This window comes from Poromitra crassiceps, assembly GCF_964638095.1.
Source record: "Poromitra crassiceps genome assembly, chromosome: 2".
NCBI lineage: Eukaryota > Metazoa > Chordata > Actinopteri > Beryciformes > Melamphaidae > Poromitra > Poromitra crassiceps.
In genome coordinates this window covers 96628519-96650345 of record NC_139624.1, presented here as the reverse complement: position 1 = coordinate 96650345, position 21827 = coordinate 96628519, and the positions used below count along the sequence as shown (strand labels likewise).

At 43.6% G+C, this 21827-nt stretch overlaps 1 protein-coding gene across 1 annotated transcript in view; it reads right to left on the bottom strand.

The window, feature by feature from the left end:
- Positions 1 to 21827, bottom strand: part of zdhhc17 (zDHHC palmitoyltransferase 17) — a gene marked incomplete at both ends in the record, with an annotated part of 92689 nt that overhangs the window by 34377 nt on the left and 36485 nt on the right. Inside the window, 6 exons of the mRNA XM_083654633.1 lie at positions 40 to 140; positions 3716 to 3858; positions 8488 to 8613; positions 8753 to 8915; positions 14376 to 14440; positions 15101 to 15245. Coding sequence (XP_083510759.1) covers positions 40 to 140; positions 3716 to 3858; positions 8488 to 8613; positions 8753 to 8915; positions 14376 to 14440; positions 15101 to 15245 — 743 coding nt within the window. The remainder of the gene's footprint in view (positions 1 to 39; positions 141 to 3715; positions 3859 to 8487; positions 8614 to 8752; positions 8916 to 14375; positions 14441 to 15100; positions 15246 to 21827) is intronic.

The following is a 21827-nucleotide window of genomic DNA, read 5'->3' as shown; positions in this document are numbered from 1 at the left end:
CATCTTATCTTATGTGATCAAGACAAAAGCAAAGGATATCATTCCAGAACCAGTAGAACCAGGTTGTGTACATCCAGAACTTGGTTGCCAGGTAGATTCCCAGAGGGAGAGCGCTGTGCATGGAGTGATCAAAGAACGCCCTGCAGAGAGACAGAGAGAGAGAGAGAGGGGGAGAGAGAGGGGGGAGAGAGAGATTATTTTATTTTGGCGGTATCTTTGTTCCTCAGCACTTGCCAGAGATTGCTATTGGTGTAACTGCCGTAACTGGCCCGGGCAGGTGGAGTCAGCACTTCATATTCAAATGGAGTATGCCCACAGCATACATACGCATACGCAAATGATCGTATGATGTCGTCTGGTGACTTCTAGCAACCTTCTGAGCAGCAAACAGCTACTTTCATGCTTCAAATGAGCATTACTAGTGCAAGCTCCTCAGCTGATTCAAGATGACACTTTATTCATGTCTTTGTGGCTGTATCACGTTTTTTTAATGCATTTGTTTTGACTCTGTATAAAACTCAATACCGTTTAGGTACGAGCCTTTAGGTTCAACAGGCATTGCAAACAGTGCAAGTCTTCTACAGCGATATCATGGTAAACTAAAACTGAAACCAAAAAGACGAAAGGTGTTAAAAAACACATGGTCATAAATTGAAATGAAAATGCAAACTGGACTGTGAAAATAATGAAATAAATCTAGACTGTGAAAATAATCAAATAAATCGGTAAAATAAATACATTTAACATTTTAAGTCAAGGAAATTTCTCTGGCATTTCTACTTTTGTGCTGTATCGAAAATGCACCGAACCGTGACACCACCGTCGAACCGAAGCGTGAATTTTGCGAACCGTTACACTCTTATCAATCAGAGATGACAGAGTAGGAAAACCTGCATTTATTTATATGAAAACGTCAAAGATGATTACTTTAAAGTCCCTGGAAACCAAAATCCACAAAAACGTTCTAACTATGTTATTTAGGGTCTTATGTTAGTAATTTTGTGCCTCCGAAATTATTATACATTACTTTCAACCCAAAGCCTTAAAATCGCCACTTTTCTACAAGATTCTACAAAGTACTTCCTCATTGAAGACAGCAGTGCGCGAGGTGCTAAAACGCAGGAGCTTATGACGTCATAAGCTCTATATAACCTTTGTACACGCGCGCAATCCGCACCCACCTATGGCAAGTCCGTTCTTTGCCCCCAGTGACAGCGCTCCCTCGCTGTCCGTCTCCCTCCCACTCTGTGTGCCGTCTGCCAAGCGCTATGCTTGTGAGATTAGCAAGGTGTCGGGTTTCAGGCCATGCGCTCCTCTCTCTCTCTCTCTCTCTCTCTCTCTCTCTCTCTCTCTCTCTCTCTCTCTCTCTCTCTGGACTAGTGAGAGAGAGAGCGAGAGACACACAGGCTGGTGGCTCTCACACACACACACACACACACACACACACACACTCGCGAGTGCTGTGTAACTTGATCTCTTTCTCCGTTTCCCTCCCCCCTCTGTCTCGCGCTCTCTCTCGGAAAACCTGCTGCAGATGGGACACGCCCACACAGTCCGCGGGAGAAATACACTCTAAAAAATAATGATTTTCTCATGAGTTTTGCCAGACTGTCAAACCTAAATTTATATACTTTGCGACGTTCATCATCGTTCAAATTTGGCTGGTGGCTTATTAACATAGGGTCCTGTGATGTGATGAACTCAAAATGCTAAATAATAAAGAAATATTTCTGGTTTCCAGGGACTTTAACTTTGATTTATTCAAGCATGGTTGGCTGAACAGCATACTCAATGGGTGGAGCATGGCCCTAACTAACACTTGCAGGGTTAACAGTCTGATTCCCACTCCTCGCTAAGGATGCAGCACTTGTGGTGCAGACAGAAGGTGCTTTGGTGCAAATGGTATATATTATACAGGGCATATATATCATGATGATTCCATTGAAGCTGGCTTCCACTCAGCTCAGGAGTTATAACCCAATACGTTGGATTGCATTGTTCCAGCAGCAGATGCCAAAGCCCCGCTCTGCAGCACATCTGGACGCACGCAAACCCCAGTGTTTGATGTGAACGCAGCAGTCAGCCAGCAGCAACAATAAACCTGAGCTAACCTGTGGACACGGCAGCAGGCAAGATCAGGACAGTTTTCCACAGAGGAAGAATGCAGAGAATGTCAGTCAATGGTCATACGGACACGTTGTTTGTTGGTTAACGTGTGCTAGTGCAGTCCCAGAACTAGCATTACAGGAAGGTAATGGACCAGCAGGACCAGATGGCAGTGGTAATGGGGTTTAAGCAGGGGGTGTGTGTGTGTGTGTGTGTGTGTGTGTGGTGGTGTGTGTGTGTGTGTGTGTGTGTGTGTGTGTGTGTGTGTGTGTGTGTGTGTGTGTGTGTGTGTGTGTGTGCGCGTGCGTCAGAGTAGGAAATTAACTTTTTTAAATTAGGGCTATTTTTGGATAATTTCCTGGGCAATTTCATCAAATGTTGGGAAATACCTATCCAAGCATATTTTATTTCTAAAGGTAAATAAAGCTAGTAGGAGGAGGGGCGGGGTGGTACGGATGCCTAGCTGGCCATTTTGGAGTCACGCTTTGCAAATACAGAATAATGTTAAAAATACAGAAAGTATTCAACTCTTTATTTTATGGGGTCATTTAACTCATTGAGTGCCATGGACGAGTATGTTCGTCATTTCGTTTAGTAACGTAGAGTGCCAAGGACGAGTATGTTCGTCAATTGCGTTTTTTGACGGTGGGACGTGGATCAAAGCCTCAGGCTGTACAAATATTGTAGCTATTGAAGGTGTATAACCTATTTTACGGACTCATTAGGTGGCGACAGTGCTCTCCAGATTAGAGAAAGGTCCGGAAAACACGAGGAAAAAGCCGTGATCAAAGAGAAACCGCTCATGCTGCAGCCAGAGCCATATAGATTGCTCTGTCTGCAGCTGACGTTGTCTGCGAACCGCAGTCAATCCGCACCCACAACTGAGCTCCTCTGCCTCTGTCTGTCTGTCTGCATATAGTTTCTCCACACGATTACCCGCCAGAAAGGCAGCACCCGATGCCGAAGGGCCAAACCTTTCCCTGCAGTCCGGTTTGGCATTTCCGTGTCGCGCTGGGAGCCGCCCGGCGCACAAAAACGAAGCGCTCCGAAAATAGACTGGGTGCGTGTAGGCTGTGTGTTAGTGTGGGGAGGAGTTTGCAGCTGAGGGGGGGAGAGGGGGGTGGGGCACGCAGGCACCACACAACTACACCACGTCACTACATCAGAAAATATTAGCTAGAGTCAGTGAATGTGCTTGAAATGCTTAATTTCACAAAAGGCTGAATATCTCAGCTTATAATTTGAAACCTGTCTTTTTGCTCAAAACAGCCTATCTTCTCCGGCTCATAACTAAAGAACGGAAAATGGTATCAATAAACTTTTTTTTGCAGATGATAGAAGAGAGTCTCATCGTTCTTTGTGCGTGTTCGGTGTTTACATAGTAATATCACAAAATATTCTGTGGGCCTCGAGAAATCACTGAAAACGCTCTGAAACTCTGGCACTGGGAGCGTCCGTTCTCCAAAAGTGGCTGGCACTCAATGAGTTAAAAGCCCCCGTCACCCCAGATCCAAGGGCAATTCTAGATTTTTTTAGGGGCATTTTGCCCCGAGCTCCCGCTAATTTCCTACCCTGGTGCTCGCGCATTTAATAAGTGAGTGAGACGTACTTGGAGAGGAACTGCACAGTGACCCAGACGCCGGCGTACATCACGCCCTTCACCAGCCAGGAGTCGATGTCCAGGTCGGCAATGAAGCCCACCAGCCAGATGACCAGGAAGGGCGTGCCCAGCATCACCTTCTGCCTGAATTCCTGTAGAGGAGGAGAGCGAGATGAACAGGGAGTGAGGGCAAGAAGCAGGAGAAACCACACTAATGATCAATGGACTTTCCCAAAGGCACGTCATCGTGAAAATATCTGTGTTTTGGAATTATAAGATGAGAGATGACGTGATTTCTCTACCCCTGACCAGCCAATCAGAGTGATTTCTCTACCCCTGACCAGCCAATCAGAGTGATTTCTCTACCCCTGCCAAGCCAATCAGAGTGATTTCTCTCACAAACGACCCGACAGCGATTCAACATGTTAGTGTTTGCGGCGCGGGACACACCGCGTGCGTGCGCGGTGCGTGTGCAGCGTGATTGATGGTGGTGATAGTGAGAAACAACTTAAAACACAGGAGGACAGACAGTGAGACAGATAGAGATCAATTTAGAAAATGAGCAGTAAAAGGTCTCACAGAGCATTTGGTTCTGCGAGCCACAACTATCGAGCTGAAAACTTATTTAAAACACGTTGTGAAAGTATAAATATAAGCTAAAAGCAGACATATGAATTGTGACGCAAGAGCTCTATGTTGTGGTAGATAAGATACAGAATGTGTTAATCGTTTACATCCTGAATGTGAATGTGTTGATACTGTACATAGTTAAAGTGTTACATTTCACAACATTATTTTATTCAACAGGTAATGCAAAAAGAAGAAGAAAAAAAGAACAGAATTGATTTTAATTTCTCTATTCATAAAAAAATATGTTTTTACACATTTGGCCCTCTCAGTTGTCAGGTTGTAAAATGCTAAGAAATATTGACTTTGGAGGGATAAAAACATGCTGGTAGTAGAGAGCTGCAGCCTGCAGCCCCTCAGGCCTGGCCAATACGGCCTGGGGCTGGGCTTTTTTTTAATGAATAGCTCTGAGCCGGGCCGGGTTTGGGCCCGTTTAAATAGTTAAATAAAATAAAGTTGTATTACTCGCTTAATTTTACACAGCAGAGTGAGACAAAGAGGAGGAGCACACAGGCACAGACACACACACACACACACACACACACACACCGTCCCCACACACACACACACACACACACCCTCACCATGACGTTTTAGTCTGCCACTCCACAATCCACATGACATGTTTCAACAAAACAAGCTGCGTGTGTCCGTGTCATGAGAGACAAACAACATTGATGGACATAAAACAAAGTTTGAGGGGAGAGTTAAACAGTCTCCACTGCAGTAAGCTGCTCCGTACTGGAAACATTTCAACCTGTTGAAAACAAACCCATCTACCATACATTGTGAGGACACTAATGTGACGTTATTCAATGCAGCTATAAACGGTAAGTCTGCGGTTTTAATTTCAATATGCTTGAGTGACATGTTTCAGTTTGTGGGCATTGTTGCTGTTGGCAATTAAACGATCTAACGTTCTCGAGACAACATGTCTGGATTTTGATAGGCTACGGTAGCGCGCTCGCACGCGTGTGTGTGTGTGAGAGAGAAAGGGGGAGAGAGACAGAGACAGAGAGAGAGAGAGCTGCGGTGGCTGTCTTTAGAGTTTAGGCAACACCGATCCATTTCATAACTCCTCGGGGCCGGGCCGGGCCGGGCCGGGCATGCAGCTCTCTATCTGGCAGCAGCACAAGTCAAAATGTAGAAGAAGCTGTAACCTGCAAATTCACAAATCTACTGAGAGCGGGTCCAACTAGGGATGTTCATTAAAAAAAAAATCCATAATCGAAAATCGGGGAAAATTAACGATCAATTATCGATTATCGATCATATTAATAATATTTTTTTAATATTTTTTTTTTACAAAATGAATGCCTATGGCAGAAAATATGAAAGACAACGTGTTCTCCTCAATGAACTCTTTATTTCAATGTGTCTCCTCTCCAACACTCTGCTGTCCCCGGCGCATGCCGGTGTGAATTTCCCATGTTTAAAACAGTTTTGTTGGCACAAAGGCCCGTGCCCAGCCAGAAAACTAGAGACTATATGAAGCTCCACCTCACGTTAGTCGGCTGTGCAATGGAGTGGGGCGAGGAGGAACGAATTCCACCCAAACCTAGTCCAAAAAAAAAAAAAGAAAAAAAAGAAAAAAAAAGGTAATAATAACAAAATCGATAAAAATTCCACATGATCGATTCCATTCCTTAACGATCAATTAATGATTTTCGATAACTGATGAACATCCCTAGGTCCAACACTGCTGTGCTACAAGCGAGTCAAACCACACACCTCAATCTGATCTCGTTTATCAATCTATCATCTGGGTGTAGCATCTACAAAACACAGTGGCATAGCAGCATGGCCTCTACACAGGGAACACACAGTGGGGATTTCTACATAAATAACTGAACTATAAAATGTACCTTGATCCACTATTAACATCCCAGCAGATGAGTGCAAAGACGACAGATTCACACAGAACATAAGCAAACATAATGAGGGTTAATATTAATAATAATAATGATGATGATAATAATTTATAAATCAATGATCTTCAAAATGTAAAAACACAGAAACATTCAGAGATGTAGGTTCTTGTGTAGTAGGAAGACACTATTAAAAACGGGAAAAACACACAAAAGTAGCTGGTGTCCTTCATGTTGAAGCAGATACTATAACCACTTTATAAAGCAATGTTCCCCCGTGCTGTATGCTCTTTATCAGGTCTGGAGAAGCTTCTTCTTGTTTTAGTTTCTTTGACCTTCTTGGAGCAGCAGGTGTGTGAATGTGTGCCACACAAGACTTTACAATGAGTGGCTGAAGTTTCAGACTATCCAAAAATCAACTTGAAATACTTTTCTATGATTGGCAACTTACCTGAGACAATTGTCATCAAATCCTTATGCAGTAGAACCCCACCCATTTGGGAGATTAAAGCAAATACTAGAGATTATTGGTTAAAAAAAATGGCAAAGTCTGTTTTAAATATAGAATGTGATCTCCGGTAAGCCTATGTCTAAGTTCAAAGACAGGACAGAAGGTGCAGTATCGATTTGTATGTGAATTTCTAGCCACTGTGGCCAGACAGACTGTTTCTAAACCCCCCCCCCCCAGTTGTCTCCTTGAACGCAACCCTTTATTTGAAGAGTTCTCTACTTCCTCTCTGGCTCTCTGTGATTAGGGCCTTGAGATGTGCTAAACAGCAGATGAACTGAGGCCTTCAGACACGAGCTAATCACTAGCCCAGGCCCAGAGGGAAAAGGAAGGAGAAGACATCACTAGCCCAGGCCCAGGGGTAAAAGGAAGGAGAAGACATCACTCACGTCACGTCACGTCAAATGTTGCATTGCTGCCAGACTTTGGGGCCAGTTGTATAGAAGTGAATGGGGCATGCAGGGTAAATCTCTATAAACCATCAGATCTGCGTTGTTTCATCTTTGATTGAAAAATGCTTCCACCAGATTAAAGAAAACACAGTAGAGGGACATTCAAACTCAAAACACTTTTGGAGCTGCCAGCGTCTTTCCGCAATTCATTCTCTATGTAAGGACGCGCTAGACGTGCTCCTCTTTTAATGAACGCACCTGGCATTTAAACGCTGGTGGCGTCTCGTCTTTTTGGAGGAGTGCTCTGGGCGTTTTAAAGCTGAAAAAGCTGAAAAACATTTGGAGGAAAAGCGCGCTGCTCGTCTTTTTACTCCTCCTACATTTTCTCCTCCCAGAGGGATCTTCAACCTCGCTGCTGCCAGAATTGGCAATAATCTGGCTTTCATGTTGACAGTGAACAACATCAAACAGACAAAACCAGCTGGCTACCGTCCGTGTGGTCGATGTGTGCTCAAATCTAGTGCGCGAGACTGCAGGGGAAAATAAAACGAAGCGCAAAAAAAACGCTCCGTGCGCTGTGTTTTGTGCACAATGGAAGCGCCCTCGACATGATTTTGATAGCGTTCTGACTGAAAAAAGCACTTTGGGTGTGAATGTCCCCTTATGTGACGTTGACTGATGCCCTGTTCCGTCATGTATCATGATGTAGTTACTGTAGCTAATCCAGCTCTATTTTGGACAAAACAGGGGTTTGAGTTGAGCTATATGCAGCTGCTGGACAGACAGAGCCATGAGACCAATAATAAGGAAAACAAACGCGCATATTAACATAAAAAAAAACATCAGTCAACATCACATGATGTCTTTTCTTTAATCTGGTGGATTAAAGAAAAGCATTTTTCAATCAAAGGTGAAACGACACAGATATGATGGTTTATAGTGGGACTTACCCTGCCCGTCCCATTCACTTCAATACAACTGGGCCCAATGCAAAATCTGAATGCTGTGACATGGGTGATGTCTTATCCTTCCTTTTTTTACCATCCTTGCCAGGGACCAGAAAGGCGTGTGTGAGAAGTGAAGTCTTATATTAAGTTATAATCACCCCAGATATTCAACTTTGTATCAATATCAAAATCTAAATCCTGGTCATGTGACAACACTAGGAAATTGTCTGAGTTAATAACATTTATTTGGTGATACTCTAAATTTTGTACGTACACAAGACTAGGTTGATGACCCACCAACCAAGTTGACACTGACAGCAAGGTGTATCTACTCTAGTTCACTAGGTGTGTGTGTGTGTGTGTGTGTGTGTGTGTGTGTGTGTGTGTGTGTGTGTGTGCGTGCGTGCGTGCGTGCGTGCGTGTGTGTGTACGTGCGTACCTTGTCCATCTTCAGTCTCTTCAGGTAGGACGGGCTGTCGTAGCCTTTGGCCTGTCGTGCTTCCTGTAAGTGATTGATCATCCAGACGTTCTTCCTCTGCTTGGCGAGGTCCAGCGGCGTCTCGCCCTGAAACACAACAAAACGCCCGACATGACGAGAACGCTAACAAACATGTTCCCAACCCACGGAAAGCCTTTAAACATCTGAGCATGACGGTAAACGCCGTTATGTCGCCGCCCTGGTGGATGCTCGGCTGCACTGTCACCTTGATGTTCTGTGCGTCTACGTTGGCGTTAGCGTCCAGCAGCAGGCTGATGACGGTGGTGTTGCCGGCCAGCACGGCCCAGTGCAGCGCCGTGTTCTTGTGGTATTTGTCGCCCAGGTTGACGGACACGTTGAAGGTCAGGAGCAGCCGGGTGGGGTCCACACTGCAACACAGACCAAACAAGTCAAGTACAGCTGTTAAGTTAAGTTAAGTTAAGGTGGTTAAGGTGGGGTCCACACTGCAACACAGACCAAACAAGTCAAGTACAGCTGTTAAGTTAAGTTAAGTTAAGTTAAGGTGGTTAAGGTGGGGTCCACACTGCAACACAGACGAAACAAGTCAAGTACAGCTCTTAAGTTAAGTTAAGTTAAGTTAAGTTAAGGTGGTTAAGGTGGGGTCCACACTGCAACACAGACGAAACAAGTCAAGTACAGCTCTTAAGTTAAGTTAAGTTAAGTTAAGGTGGTTAAGGTGGGGTCCACACTGCAACACAGACGAAACAAGTCAAGTACAGCTCTTAAGTTAAGTTAAGTTAAGGTGGTTAAGGTGGGGTCCACACTGCAACACAGACGAAACAAGTCAAGTACAGCTCTTAAGTTAAGTTAAGTTAAGGTGGTTAAGGTGGGGTCCACGCTGCAACACAGACGAAACAAGTCAAGTACAGCTCTTAAGTTAAGTTAAGTTAAGTTAAGTTAAGGTGGTTAAGGTGGGGTCCACACTGCAACACAGACGAAACAAGTCAAGTACAGCTCTTAAGTTAAGTTAAGTTAAGGTGGTTAAGGTGGGGTCCACACTGCAACACAGACGAAACAAGTCAAGTACAGCTCTTAAGTTAAGTTAAGTTAAGGTGGTTAAGGTGGGGTCCACACTGCAACACAGACGAAACAAGTCAAGTACACCTCTTAAGTTAAGTTAAGTTAAGGTGGTTAAGGTGGGGTCCACGCTGCAAGACACAGGAAACAAGTCAAGTCAAGCTGAGCTTCTACAGTTTCAATTTCAATATTTCTTAAGCTGCGTTCACACCGACCTATTAAAGTTTTTCGCTGGCATCGAGTTTACATACAAAGTCAATGCAAACGAGCGATTGAGCGTATATTCGCCCGGGAGAAAAATCGCTGGGCGTCCGAGCGGCAGAGACAGACCGATAGGGAGAAAATACGCTCGTCGCCCGAGATGAAATATCCCAACTCGAGCGAAAATACGCTAGCATCAGTCGCTCGCTGTTCAACGCTGATTGGCTGCCGTGTGAGAGCGAGTCAAGGATCACACTGGCTTGGAACAAACCGCTGGTTTATTGTGTGGCAACAAACCGCATTGACAGGCTGACAGCTGACATGAAGTGAAGTCTGTACTACCGGTATGGAGCTCGCATTAGGAGCACGCTGATAGGCTTTAGCCTGTAAACAACGACAGGGGCTCGTAGTGGACAAATATCATGACATTGCGTAACGTTATATCCCCCACATGTCCGTCAATTTGTGTGCCTGTTGATGAGCGATTTAAACAGAGCGACAGAGCGATTCCAAAGGGTTGAATCAAGCGACAGAGCGAAAAATAAATATCTCGGTGTGAACACAGCTTTACTCTTTCCAGGCCTTCATTTCTTCATTTGTTTTGAGGATTTTGGTCATAAATACAAAGTTCACATTCCTCTTACCACTAGGGATTAGGGTTGTAGCGGTACTAAATTTCTGTTTCGGTGCCGGTACCAATTTGTATTTCGATACTTTTCGATACTTTTCGATACTTTTTGTAAAAAAAAAAAGTGAAACTGTCCAATGTCAAGATTTGGCTTTATTTTAAGAGTTTGGGAACAATTACACCAATAAATTGGTGTGGCATTTAAATGCTGAACAAAACAAACCTTTTGAGCAGTGAGAATACCGGTAAGTAAAATAAAGTAATGCCAGAGAAAATAAAATGACCATAAAACACTAGCCTATAGCAGCAAAAACTCAGAGAAACACCAATAACAACAATAAATAAATAATTGGTGGCATTTAAATTCTGTCTAACTTTTACTTGTCAAATAAGTACACACTCAGTAACATAACACAAATCTTTTGAACAGTGGGAAATGGGAATAAGTAAAATAAATAAAATAAATAATAATATAATAAAACTATAGCAGCAGAAACTCAAATCTTTTTTTCTTCAACAAGCAGCATAACTGGCTTCATATTCCCATTCTGTCCCCCAGCCTACTCAGTCTAAACCCTAGTTCTCCTATGGGTGGTAGACAGACTCACTGTTTGGCTGACTCTCAGTTTACTCACTCAGTCCCTCCCATCCCAATGTCTTCTTCAGGTTCCTAGCCAAGAAAACGAGGGTGTCAACATGTTCCTCGGTCAGTCTAGATCTTGTTGGACTGCAGATATTCCCAGAAGTACTGAAAACACGTTCAGATGCACAGCTTGATGCTGGAATACAGAGATATTGTCTAGCAAACTGAGCTAATATGGGCAGGTCTGTCTGGTGTTGCTTCCACCATGCCAGGGGATCCTCTGCAGGGCTGATGTCTCTAAATTGTTTATACTCAGTAATCTCAACTTCCAGTTTAGCACTTCTTGTCATGGGTGGGGCATTCAGGCAGTATTACTCACAGTTTACATCTAACGTTATGTAGGCTACTTTCACGCATACTTCAGTCAGGGTTATCAACAGTCCATATTATTGCCTCTGCACGTTTCCCGACGCTACAGTGAGCGCTCGTTAACTAACGTTACTGCGGAGTCCGCTGTTAGTACAGCGGAGTCCGCTGTAACGTTAGTTAACGTTAGTTAACGAGCGCATTTTCTCACTGTAGCGTCGGGAAACGTGCAGAGGCAATAATATGGACTGTCGATAACCCTGACTGAAGTATGCGTGAAAGTAGCCTACATAACGATAGATGTAAACTGTGAAAGGGCACAGCTGCTGCTACTAACTGGGCTGGGAGAGGCTTTGTGTTTAGCCATAGCCTACTTTGCTAGTTTGCTTTTAATGTGCGCGGGTCTGCTCAGTGCTCAGCTGCTTTTTTTCCTCAAACTCTTTTCCTCACCGCTTGACATGTGGATATGACGTCACTCACTCTGGCGCATTTCTTAAAGAGACAGGCTCATATTGACCATTATCAGTCATAGCAGCGGTCGGAAAAGTACCGGGTCTTTTTAAATCTTAGTATAGAACCTGTTCTACAGCAATAGCACCGCGGTTCGGGGGTAGTACCGGTAGTACCTACATCCCTACTAGGGATGGGACCGATCCGATCCAATATCGGTATCGGGTGCCGATACTGACGTAATTCACTAATCGGAATCGGGATTTTTTTTTTTTTTTTTTTTTCAATTTCAGCGTTGGCCGTAATTTACCCATGTATAATAGTATCCTTCTTTGCCTTGTATATTTTCTTAATTTTGTCTGCTTTTTGCAAGGTATATAAAAAAAATCTTTAATTGGCCAAATCTTTGCCTATACTGTATATTCAAGAAAAATATCGGTATCTGAATAATATCGGTATCGGCAGATATCCAAATTCAGGTATCGGAATCGGATCGGAAGTGAAAAAATGTGGATCGGTGCATCACTCTATCTCGTGTCTCTTCTCTTATTTCCTGTAGACTCCTAAAGCTGCGTTCACACTGACCTATTAAAGTTTTTCGCTGGCGTCGAGTTTACATACAAAGTCAATGCAAACGAGCGACTGAGCGTATATTCGCCCGGGAGAAAAATTGCTGGGCGTCCGAGCGACAGAGACAGAGCGATGGGGAGAAAATACGCTCGTCGCTCGAGATGAAATATCCCAACTCGAGCGAAAATACGCTGGCATCAGTCGCAGAGTTCAACTCTGATTGGCTGCCGTGTGAGAGTGAGTCAAGGATCACACTGGCTTGGAACAAACCGCTGGTTTATTGTGTGGCAACAAACCGCATTGACAGGCTGACAGCTGACATGAAGTGAAGTCTGTCCTACCGGTATGGAGCTCGCAAGGGGAGCACGCTGATAGGCTTTAGCTTGTAAACAATGACGGTGGCTCGTAGTGGACAAACATCATGACATTGCGTAACGTTATAACCCCCACATGTCCGTCAATTCTTGTGCCTGTTGATGAGCGATTTAAACAGAGCGACAGAGCGATTCCAAAGGGTTGAATCAAGCGACAGAGCAAAAAATAAATATCTTGGTGTGAACACAGCTTAAGTGGAGCATCGGGCCCCGGTCACAACCACACTACGCCAACGGACGGAGGTTTTGCGGTTTCTGTACCAAGTAGGTTTTTACAGGCTGAGGCCCCACGCCCATTACCACTAACATGCATGTCTTTGATGGTGGGAGCAACCCGGAGCACCACACCAGGAAATAGGGCTGCTCGATTATGGCAAAAATAATAATCACGATTATTTTGACTGATATTGAGATCAAGATTATTTAATGCGATTACTCTTCTTCTTTTTTACAACATCATGGATTTATTGAACTTGAAAAAACTTGTCTTTTTAATACAGTACTGGATTTCGTTTAACTTTAAATATAACTGAACTGAAAAACAAAGAAGTACATGAAAATAAAGGTAAAAAAAGATCAATAAATACGGTAACAAAAAAATATATACAAAATAATTGTTTTATCTCGATTATCTTGTTTTCATAATTGTGGGAAGCCAACATTTTTATTGTGATTAAGTCGATTAATTGCACAGCCCTACCAAGAAATCCACACAAACACGGGGAGAACATGCAAACTCCACATAGAAGGGACCTGGGACGGACCGGGGTTCAAACCCACAACCTTCTTGCTGTGACTGTGAGGCAACAGTGTTACCCACTGTGCCACCATGCTGCACATATAATTCTATAGACGAAGATTATTCTCCACAGGGGCAAATCTCTGAATATGTGAGATGACAGGAGTGTAAAGCCATAGACAATGTGTAGTTGTATGGATATCAAAAGTTGTGTGTGTGTGTGTGTGTGTGTGTGTGTGTGTGTGTGTGTGTGTGTGTGTGTGTGTGTGTGTGTGTGTATGTGTGTGTGTGTGTGTGTGTGTGAGAGTGAGTGAGTGGGTGAGTGAGTGAGTGAGTGAGTGAGTGAGTGAGTGAGTAGAATTTTGTTCGGCCACAGCTATGCTGTTTTACATGCAATCGGGCTGAAACTTTCAGGAGGCAGATTTTTGAATTAGGGCCGATTAATTAATTGCCCTAATTACCTATCAATTGCCCTAATTAACTAATGATGATGTCACTCGAGCAATGATGACATCACTCACTGATGACATCATCACTGAGATGAATTTGAGTGTGTCCTGGAGTCTTTGGAGACCACTGTGTTCCAGACCAGGGGGGGTCTAACTCCCAGGGGGCGGTCTAACTCCCACGGGTCCACTAGTATATAACATGTATCAATTGCTAATTCTTTCTATGCATTTCAAGATTTTCCAGACCAGCGTAGGAACCGTGAGTTCACTACAGGCTAGATGGGTCCTGGCTGAGATTGTACCAGTGATGATGCCACAGCTTACATGGCAATTGGGGTTGAATCACACACACTCTTTCTTCTAATTGTGGGTACATGCACGCATGTTTCACACACACACACACACACACACACACACACACACACACACACACACACACACACACACACACCTGTGCGTCCTGTAAGCGGCCCACATCAGAGGAGTCATGCCATTCTGGTCCATCATGTCCACGTCCTGTGGAACAGACGAGACACAAAGACCAAAGTGGAGACATTAAAAAGCTAAGCAGCAGAAGAGGCTGGAGGAGTGACAGAGTGGTGGAGAAAGAGGGGAAGAAAGAGCACCCAATTTAAATGCAGCGTGGAGCAGGGAAAGAGAAGTGATAATGCTGCCCCCTAGTGGACAGCACCAGTAGAAAAATAAATATTTTATTTTTTTAGCTGACTGGTTTGTCCCAAAGTGGTTCATAGAAAACAAAGAACACAAAAACAAATAAGAACAAAAAAGATCTAATAAATAAATAAATAAATAATTAAGGGGATAACCTATATACCTGTACCTATATATAGGCTATAGCTATAACCTGTATTTTAGCATGTATTTCAATAAGACAACTGTATTTTGGCAGAAGAAGAAGCCAGAAATAAATGCTGAACCATTTATAAAAGTTGGAAAATGTAGGAAAAGTAGTGGTGCTCTGCTGATGTGTGTGATTTCACCTATGGATCATAACAATTGGGAAAGGGTCTTGGACCATGTGATGTGTGAGGGTGTTTGCAGATGAGAAATGGGAGGTTTAACTGCCAAATGTACTATAGGAAGGCAGTGTGACATGACAGGACGACTCACAGACAGACTGGAAGAGAGGAGAGAGGAAGCTCCAGGAGTTCCTACCTGTCCCTTGGCGATGAGGTAGGCCACGATGGAGGTGTGGCCGAACTGGGCGGCGAGATGGACGCAGCTGCAGCCCTCGCCGTCGATCAGAGATGGGTCTGCGCCGTACTTCAGTAACTGCACCACCATGGAGAGATGGCCTTGTCTAGACACAAACACCAAAACAGACTTCAACTTACTGGAGCTGCAGAAACAACTCCCCTGACATTTGGCCCCACAGCTAGAAAAAAACATGTATAATTCATACGAGAGAGAAAAGAATCATCATCTGGCCTCATTGCTCAGCTTGAAACACTGACGGGACTCTGACTTTGTTTTCTCTGAGTTTTATTCACCTTATGTTCAGACCTTACAGTGGGCCAAATTCTTCCGGGTCCTTTTAACACTAACAGCGGTCACGGCGCAAAATAAGAGAGTTGTTTTTGGAGCGGACAGTGAAGGGCTAAAATAAAGAACGTAGCCTACTACTTTGAGCCGGTACACAGCAAGCAAGCGGAGTATCCACTGTTAGCCAGGTCAGATAACGTTATCGTCGACAATGACGAGCACTTTCTTGTAAAACATACCTGGACTCCAACAAAGAAAGCTTCAGATAATTTTCTCTCCTCCGAGGCAGCGCGAGCCACTAACGTCTATAAGACCCGCAGACGTTAATGTAATTCCCTGGAATGCGAGACTTAACGAGCCAGTTACATGGCGTTGCATTCTTAGACATTGCCGTTTGCTTTTATTTGGTATGTTACATACAATTCGCTAAATTATTAGTTAATTCAGAGTTAGATGATATTGGAGCAGCGTAGCCATTTTTTATTTTATTTTATTATTATTTTTAGCCGGAAGTTTTGATACGGCCACACAACCGGGTCAAATGGGCGTGGCTACATAAGGTGAATTGGATCAGTTTGAAACGTTGCTGTAGCCTTGTTTGGCATTCTAAGCTTAAGCAAGAAAAACAGAATGGAACTTGAGAACCTCATGTTACTGGCTATTTCTTTGTGTGATCCAGGCTGGAACAAAGAAGTGAACTCTTGGGAGAGGCAGGTGAGGAAGGCCAAAGCGAGGGCAGTTTGAGCCTCTGATCTGTCACCAAACCCAATCATCCAAAACACCGGCTTCTCATCGATTCACACTGCTGTTCGCTTGCTTAATTAGCACATCAAACAACATAGCCTCACATGCTTCTATCTAAAGTTTCTATTTGTGTTGATGAGCTTTTTTCATGCACAACATTGAGCTATTAGTTGTCTGCTCCCCGTGGTGTAAGTTGTGTTTATTTACCATGTGCTTTTATTGCATATTGAATATTACCGACCCTGTCTGCAAAATAAATCCCCCCCACAGGACAATTCAGTTTGAAATGAAACTGGTTTAACAGAAACGCACTCTCCTCTGCTGCTCGTGAAAAGGTTGTTATATCACAGCCTTCATTCACTGGTGCTTCAGCACGTCAAACATTTTGCACATGTATTGATATTTTCCTATTCACTTGTTAGGGGGGTCAAAACCTGAACCATGTTTCAGCTCCTGACCAAACACTGGCCCAAGTGAAAACTGGGTACTGCAAAACACCTTGGGAGGTGTTTATTGTGTGGGCGTTGCTCATTTCAGGGTCTGAGTAGCACATTCCAAGATATACTAACCAACCATTGACTAACAAAGTCAATGTCTTGTCTGTATTAATCTCAGCTCCCAGACAATTGGAGAGCTCCGCCTAGCAAACATCTGAGACCTCCTTATCAAAAAGTTTCTTGAACGGCCGCTAACAAACCTACACCCCTTGCGAATACAGAGAATCACTTTTTTGTAAACATTGAAAATGGATGTCCCAAGCAATGTGACATTATTTGACTCTGTTTTATCCGTTTACATGCACATGACGACTGCATGTCACCGCCCCTTCTTAAAGACTCTGGATTGGTTCTGCGATGCAGTTTTGTTTTTTTTAACTCTCAAATCATTTCCACCCAGTTTCAACAACGAAAGCTGAGAGAAAGCTCTCAGTCTGTAGTTGAGCGACACGGGTACAGACTGAGAACTGAGTCTATATCTGTATCAATCTGTATTTGTGAGCATTGTCTTATGTAAAACATTTTGTGACCATTTTGTTTTTGTTAAACTGGACTTAGTTCATAACAAATGACACCCAGCGATGGAGTCCATGCATGAAGTCATAATGTGCAACATGTTCATATGAATAAATGTCCATATTAACAGATTTCCATTTGAGGCCAGAATACAGACAGTACATCCAGAGGAGGCTGGGGGGTTCAAAGGTCATGGACACAGGTCTCATAAGCCTCTTCTAAACATGAAGTCTGGATCATGACCGGCTAGACAGAGCAGGATATTTTCCGGTTTTACCTTTCTAGACATGAGGGGTCTTTGTTTAGAAACAGCTGGAAATGGTCCGTATTCTCTCTGCTAATAGCGAGTAGAGTGGGCGGGGGGAGGGCTATATCATAAAAAGAAATGTGATGTGGAAACAGCTTTAGCGAATCCGTAACCAAACTCCATTCAAAAACATGCCGTTTAAACGGAATATGCATTCTGACGCATTCAGGCGATAACGTGGGGTGGCAATGTGCCAGAAAAAGTGAGCGCTTGCCTTTGTTACACCGCCCAAAAGCTGCCAGTCAAAATAGTGGTCGCACCGTCGCACTAACGTTACACTGTGGATGATTTTACAAGTGGCATCAAGTCATATCTGACTACCGTAAATTCCGGACTATAAGCCGCACCTTTTTTCCCGTTTTTTGGCCTTTTTTGGCCCCTGCGGCTTATATAACGGTGCGGCTTATCTATGGATTTTTTCCAAAAAAAAAAAAAAAAAAAAAAAAAAAAAAATCTCTTTTTTAGCACTCTTTCTAACTATAAATCCTATATAACTATAATAAGTTTTAATTTCCTCTCTTGCCCTCTTTTCACCACACTGTATGACACTGTATGACACTGTGTGACACTGTGTGCACTGTAAAAAACAACACAGGTGGTGTTGTGTTATGTTGTTTTGTTGAAATGTTAATAAATGGGAGCTTCCTCAAACAGCCATCTCTTTCCCGACAATCCCCTCTGTGCATGAACCCTTACATATGGTAATTAAACATTAACACATTGACTGCCAGCCGTTTTTTTTTTACTGTAGGTAGCTTCTGCCAGGCCTTTTTTTGAGGATTCTGGCTCATTTTACAAGAGCCGAGCATAATTTTCTGGTTGGACTTTGTGAACACAAAGTTCAGAAAAGTACTAATAGAATGTGTGCTTTCTCTGTCTAAAAGAGTTAGTTTGTAGAGTTAGTACCGTAAATTCCGGACTATAAGGCGCACCGGTGTATAAGCCGCACCTTCAAAGTTGACTATTTTTTTCTTATATAAGCCGCACCGGACTATAAGCCGCGGGTGTTTTAATGTTTTATTTTTTATTTTTATTGTGTTTTAATGTTTAATTACCATATGTAATGCTCCCATTTATTAACATTTCAACAAAACAACATAACACAACACCACCTGTGTTGTTATTTACAGTGCACACAGTGTCATACAGTGTCATACAGTGTCATACAGTGTCATACAGTGTGGTGAAAAGAGGGCAAGAGAGGAAATTAAAACAGAAGTGGCTTTATAGAAAGAGTGCTAAAAAAGAGAGATTTTTTTTTTTTTTTTTTTTTGAAAAAATCCATAGATAAGCCGCACCGTTATATAAGCCGCAGGGGCCAAAAAAGCCCAAAAAACGGGAAAAAAGGTGCGGCTTATAGTCCGGAATTTACGGTAGTTATGTAGATATTAGCCGTTGAGTACAGCATGGTTTCAGCGTCTGGAAATTTATTCAGAGATAAATGGCTTTTTGTGAAATTCGATAGAACAGTCACTTTAACCATTCATTTTTGGCATCAGTAAGACCGTCAGACATTCTAAACAATAGTTTTGAACAGTAATTTCCTCCATAACAACAGGAAACACCCCTCTCATTCAAACTCCTCCCTCCATGTGTCTTCTCCTCCTTCCTCCTGGCTCTACAGCGGGCGTGTCAGAAGCGCGTTGCTGCTGCCTGCCTGCCTGCCTGCGTGCCTGCCTGCCTGCTTGCCTGCGTGCGGACGCTCCTTGTGCGAGCCGTGGGCGATGGGCAGATGTTGATTCTGGCCTTTCTGAGGTGTTTCAAAGTGTGTTTCACCTATAATCTATTTTGCAAATCGCTCTCCGCTCTCTGTGTGCTGCTGCCTGCGCGGCCGCTCTCGGGCAAGACAAGTCTGGAATGGATTACTGTAAAATCGCCTCGCCATTTCCTTGAATGGCTTGCTCCCGCGGCAGTTTTTTCTTTGATTTCGCTCGTCTGGGGGAGCACTCAACACTTAGTGGGTCGGTAAAATAGATTATACACATTCAATACCTCCAATAATTGTATAGGAGACGTAAAAAAGGGATTGATCAACGCCCCACCGTCAAAAAAAAAAAAACAATTTTTTTTTGACGACTCAACTCGTCGCTGGCAGTGAACAGCTGGATTGTGTTTGACGACTCAACTCGTTCTTGGCAATTAACGTGTTAAAACACACACAAAAAAAAAAAAAAAAACCATTAAAACACCCGCGGCTTATAGTCCGGTGCGGCTTATATAAGAAAAAAATAGTCAACTTTGCAGGTGCGGCTTATACACCGGTGCGGCTTATAGTCCGGAATTTACGGTAGTTTTCAATGTATTTCTCCCCACAAAAGTTAGGCTATATGTCTCGATATAGGCTGATGCAACTCTTGCATTTTTACATAGCCTACAAGACAGACAGGTCAGGAGGAAAATAAACCATTCAAGCCGTTTGCAGCACTTGAGGAAACCGTGAGTTTGCTCGTTTAATTTGTTGATATAAGCGATTGCCTGAACGATTAATTAATTAATAGGCTACGTGAACGTTAGCGGGTACTTTTCAACTTTTACTTGTTTACTCACCTAATTTGGCTCTCTTCCAAATAATCCAGCCACGTAACTAACGCTACGTCCATTCATGAAAATAATGATCACTGGGACATTAATGGTTTGTAAAGTGCCATTTAACCACCCGCCCACTCAGACATACATGATCAGGATCATGAGCTGCCGGTGTTAACACTTTGAGTGCCACGGCCCTTGGGCAAAAGGTGCTGTACTGTGCCACATAGGCCGCAATGCATTTTAAAACAGTCATATAATTTCTTTAATAATTACTATGTAAACACTGAACACGCACAAATAACGATGAGACTCTCTTCTATCACCTGCAAAAAAAAGTTTATTGATCCCATTTTCCGTTCTTTAGTTATGAGCCGGAGAAGATAGCTTGATTTGAGCAAAAACAGCCCTTTTTTTCTACGAGCTGAGATAATGACCCTTTTGTGAAAGGAAGCATTTCAAGCACATCATTGACTCATTGCTAATATTTTCTGATGTAATGCTGCAGCTGCCTGGGTCTGTTGTATGCTGTAGTGTCCTGCGTGCCCCACCTCCCCCCCCCGTTGTGGGAGGAGTAGCTCTCTGCTCTGCTCGGCTCTGCTGTGAGTGCGTTTGCTCTGCGTGTGCTCAGCAGTGAAAAGTCCGCCAGATCCAGCTTTTTTACAGCCGCGTGTATGTCACCAGCTTCCAGTTGAGAACTCCACGGCTGATCATGCGAATGGGCTGTTGCAGCGGACACGAGGTGCTCAATTGTGACAGCAGATTGGCTGCTGCAGGGGCACAGCTACGTTATGCTTCAATGAAGCAGCTGCATACGGACGGATGCGATGCGATTTCCTTTTCCACAACGACTTCTTCTGTGTGTTTAACTATACTTTCTCTCATCTGGAGTGCGCTGTCGCCACCTAAGGGTTCTGTAAAATAGGTTAGACACATTCAATAGCTCTCATATTGTAAGAGGCGATGTAAGAAGCTGAGATCGACACCCCCCCCCCCCCCCCCCGTCAAAAAAACAATTTCGAGTTATTGACGCCATTTGGCGTCGCTGGCACTCTACGGTAAATTTCTAATGACGCCATATGGCGTCGCTGGCACTCAATGTGTTAAACAACAGCCGTTTTTCCAATAATGCGGATCCTATACTAAGGGCTCAGATGGTCATGATCCACACTCACAGGAGTGCACATAAGGCAGCTAATTGTTTCTAAACATGCAGGCCGACCAGCTAGCAGCTGGTTATAATCCGGATTTCACTGCATGTTTAGACCGGCTCTACAGACAGTACATCCAGAGGAGGCTGGGGGCTGTCAAAGGTCATGGACACAGCAGGTCTCCTAGGGGTCTGTGCACTAGAAAGGGTGTGCATGATCAATAATGCAGGAGGAGACTCAGGGAGGGGGAGGCTCACAGTCTTAGTGTTTACAGCTGCTCAGTCAGTGATCAGGACAGAGGGAGTGGCTCACAGTCTAGTGTTTACAGCTTTACCATTTTATTCTCTTCTTTTCCTGTCAACCATTTTATGTGAAGCACTTTGAATTGCCTCTGTGTATGAAATGTGCTATACAAATAAACTTGACTTGACTTGACTACAGCTGATCAGTGAGTGATCAGGACAGAGCGCTGTATGATATTGGGGGGAAACGGACATTGGAATATATTTTGTTTCTGCGATATAAATTGCGATGTGAAAAAAGACAGCAATTTTCACCAAATGACTTGAATAGCTGTATCAAGCCTTGCCCCTTTAAGAAGGTGGCCTAGTGGGTCACCTGCACAGGTGACTGAGTAGTAGGTGACAAACCCTTCAAAG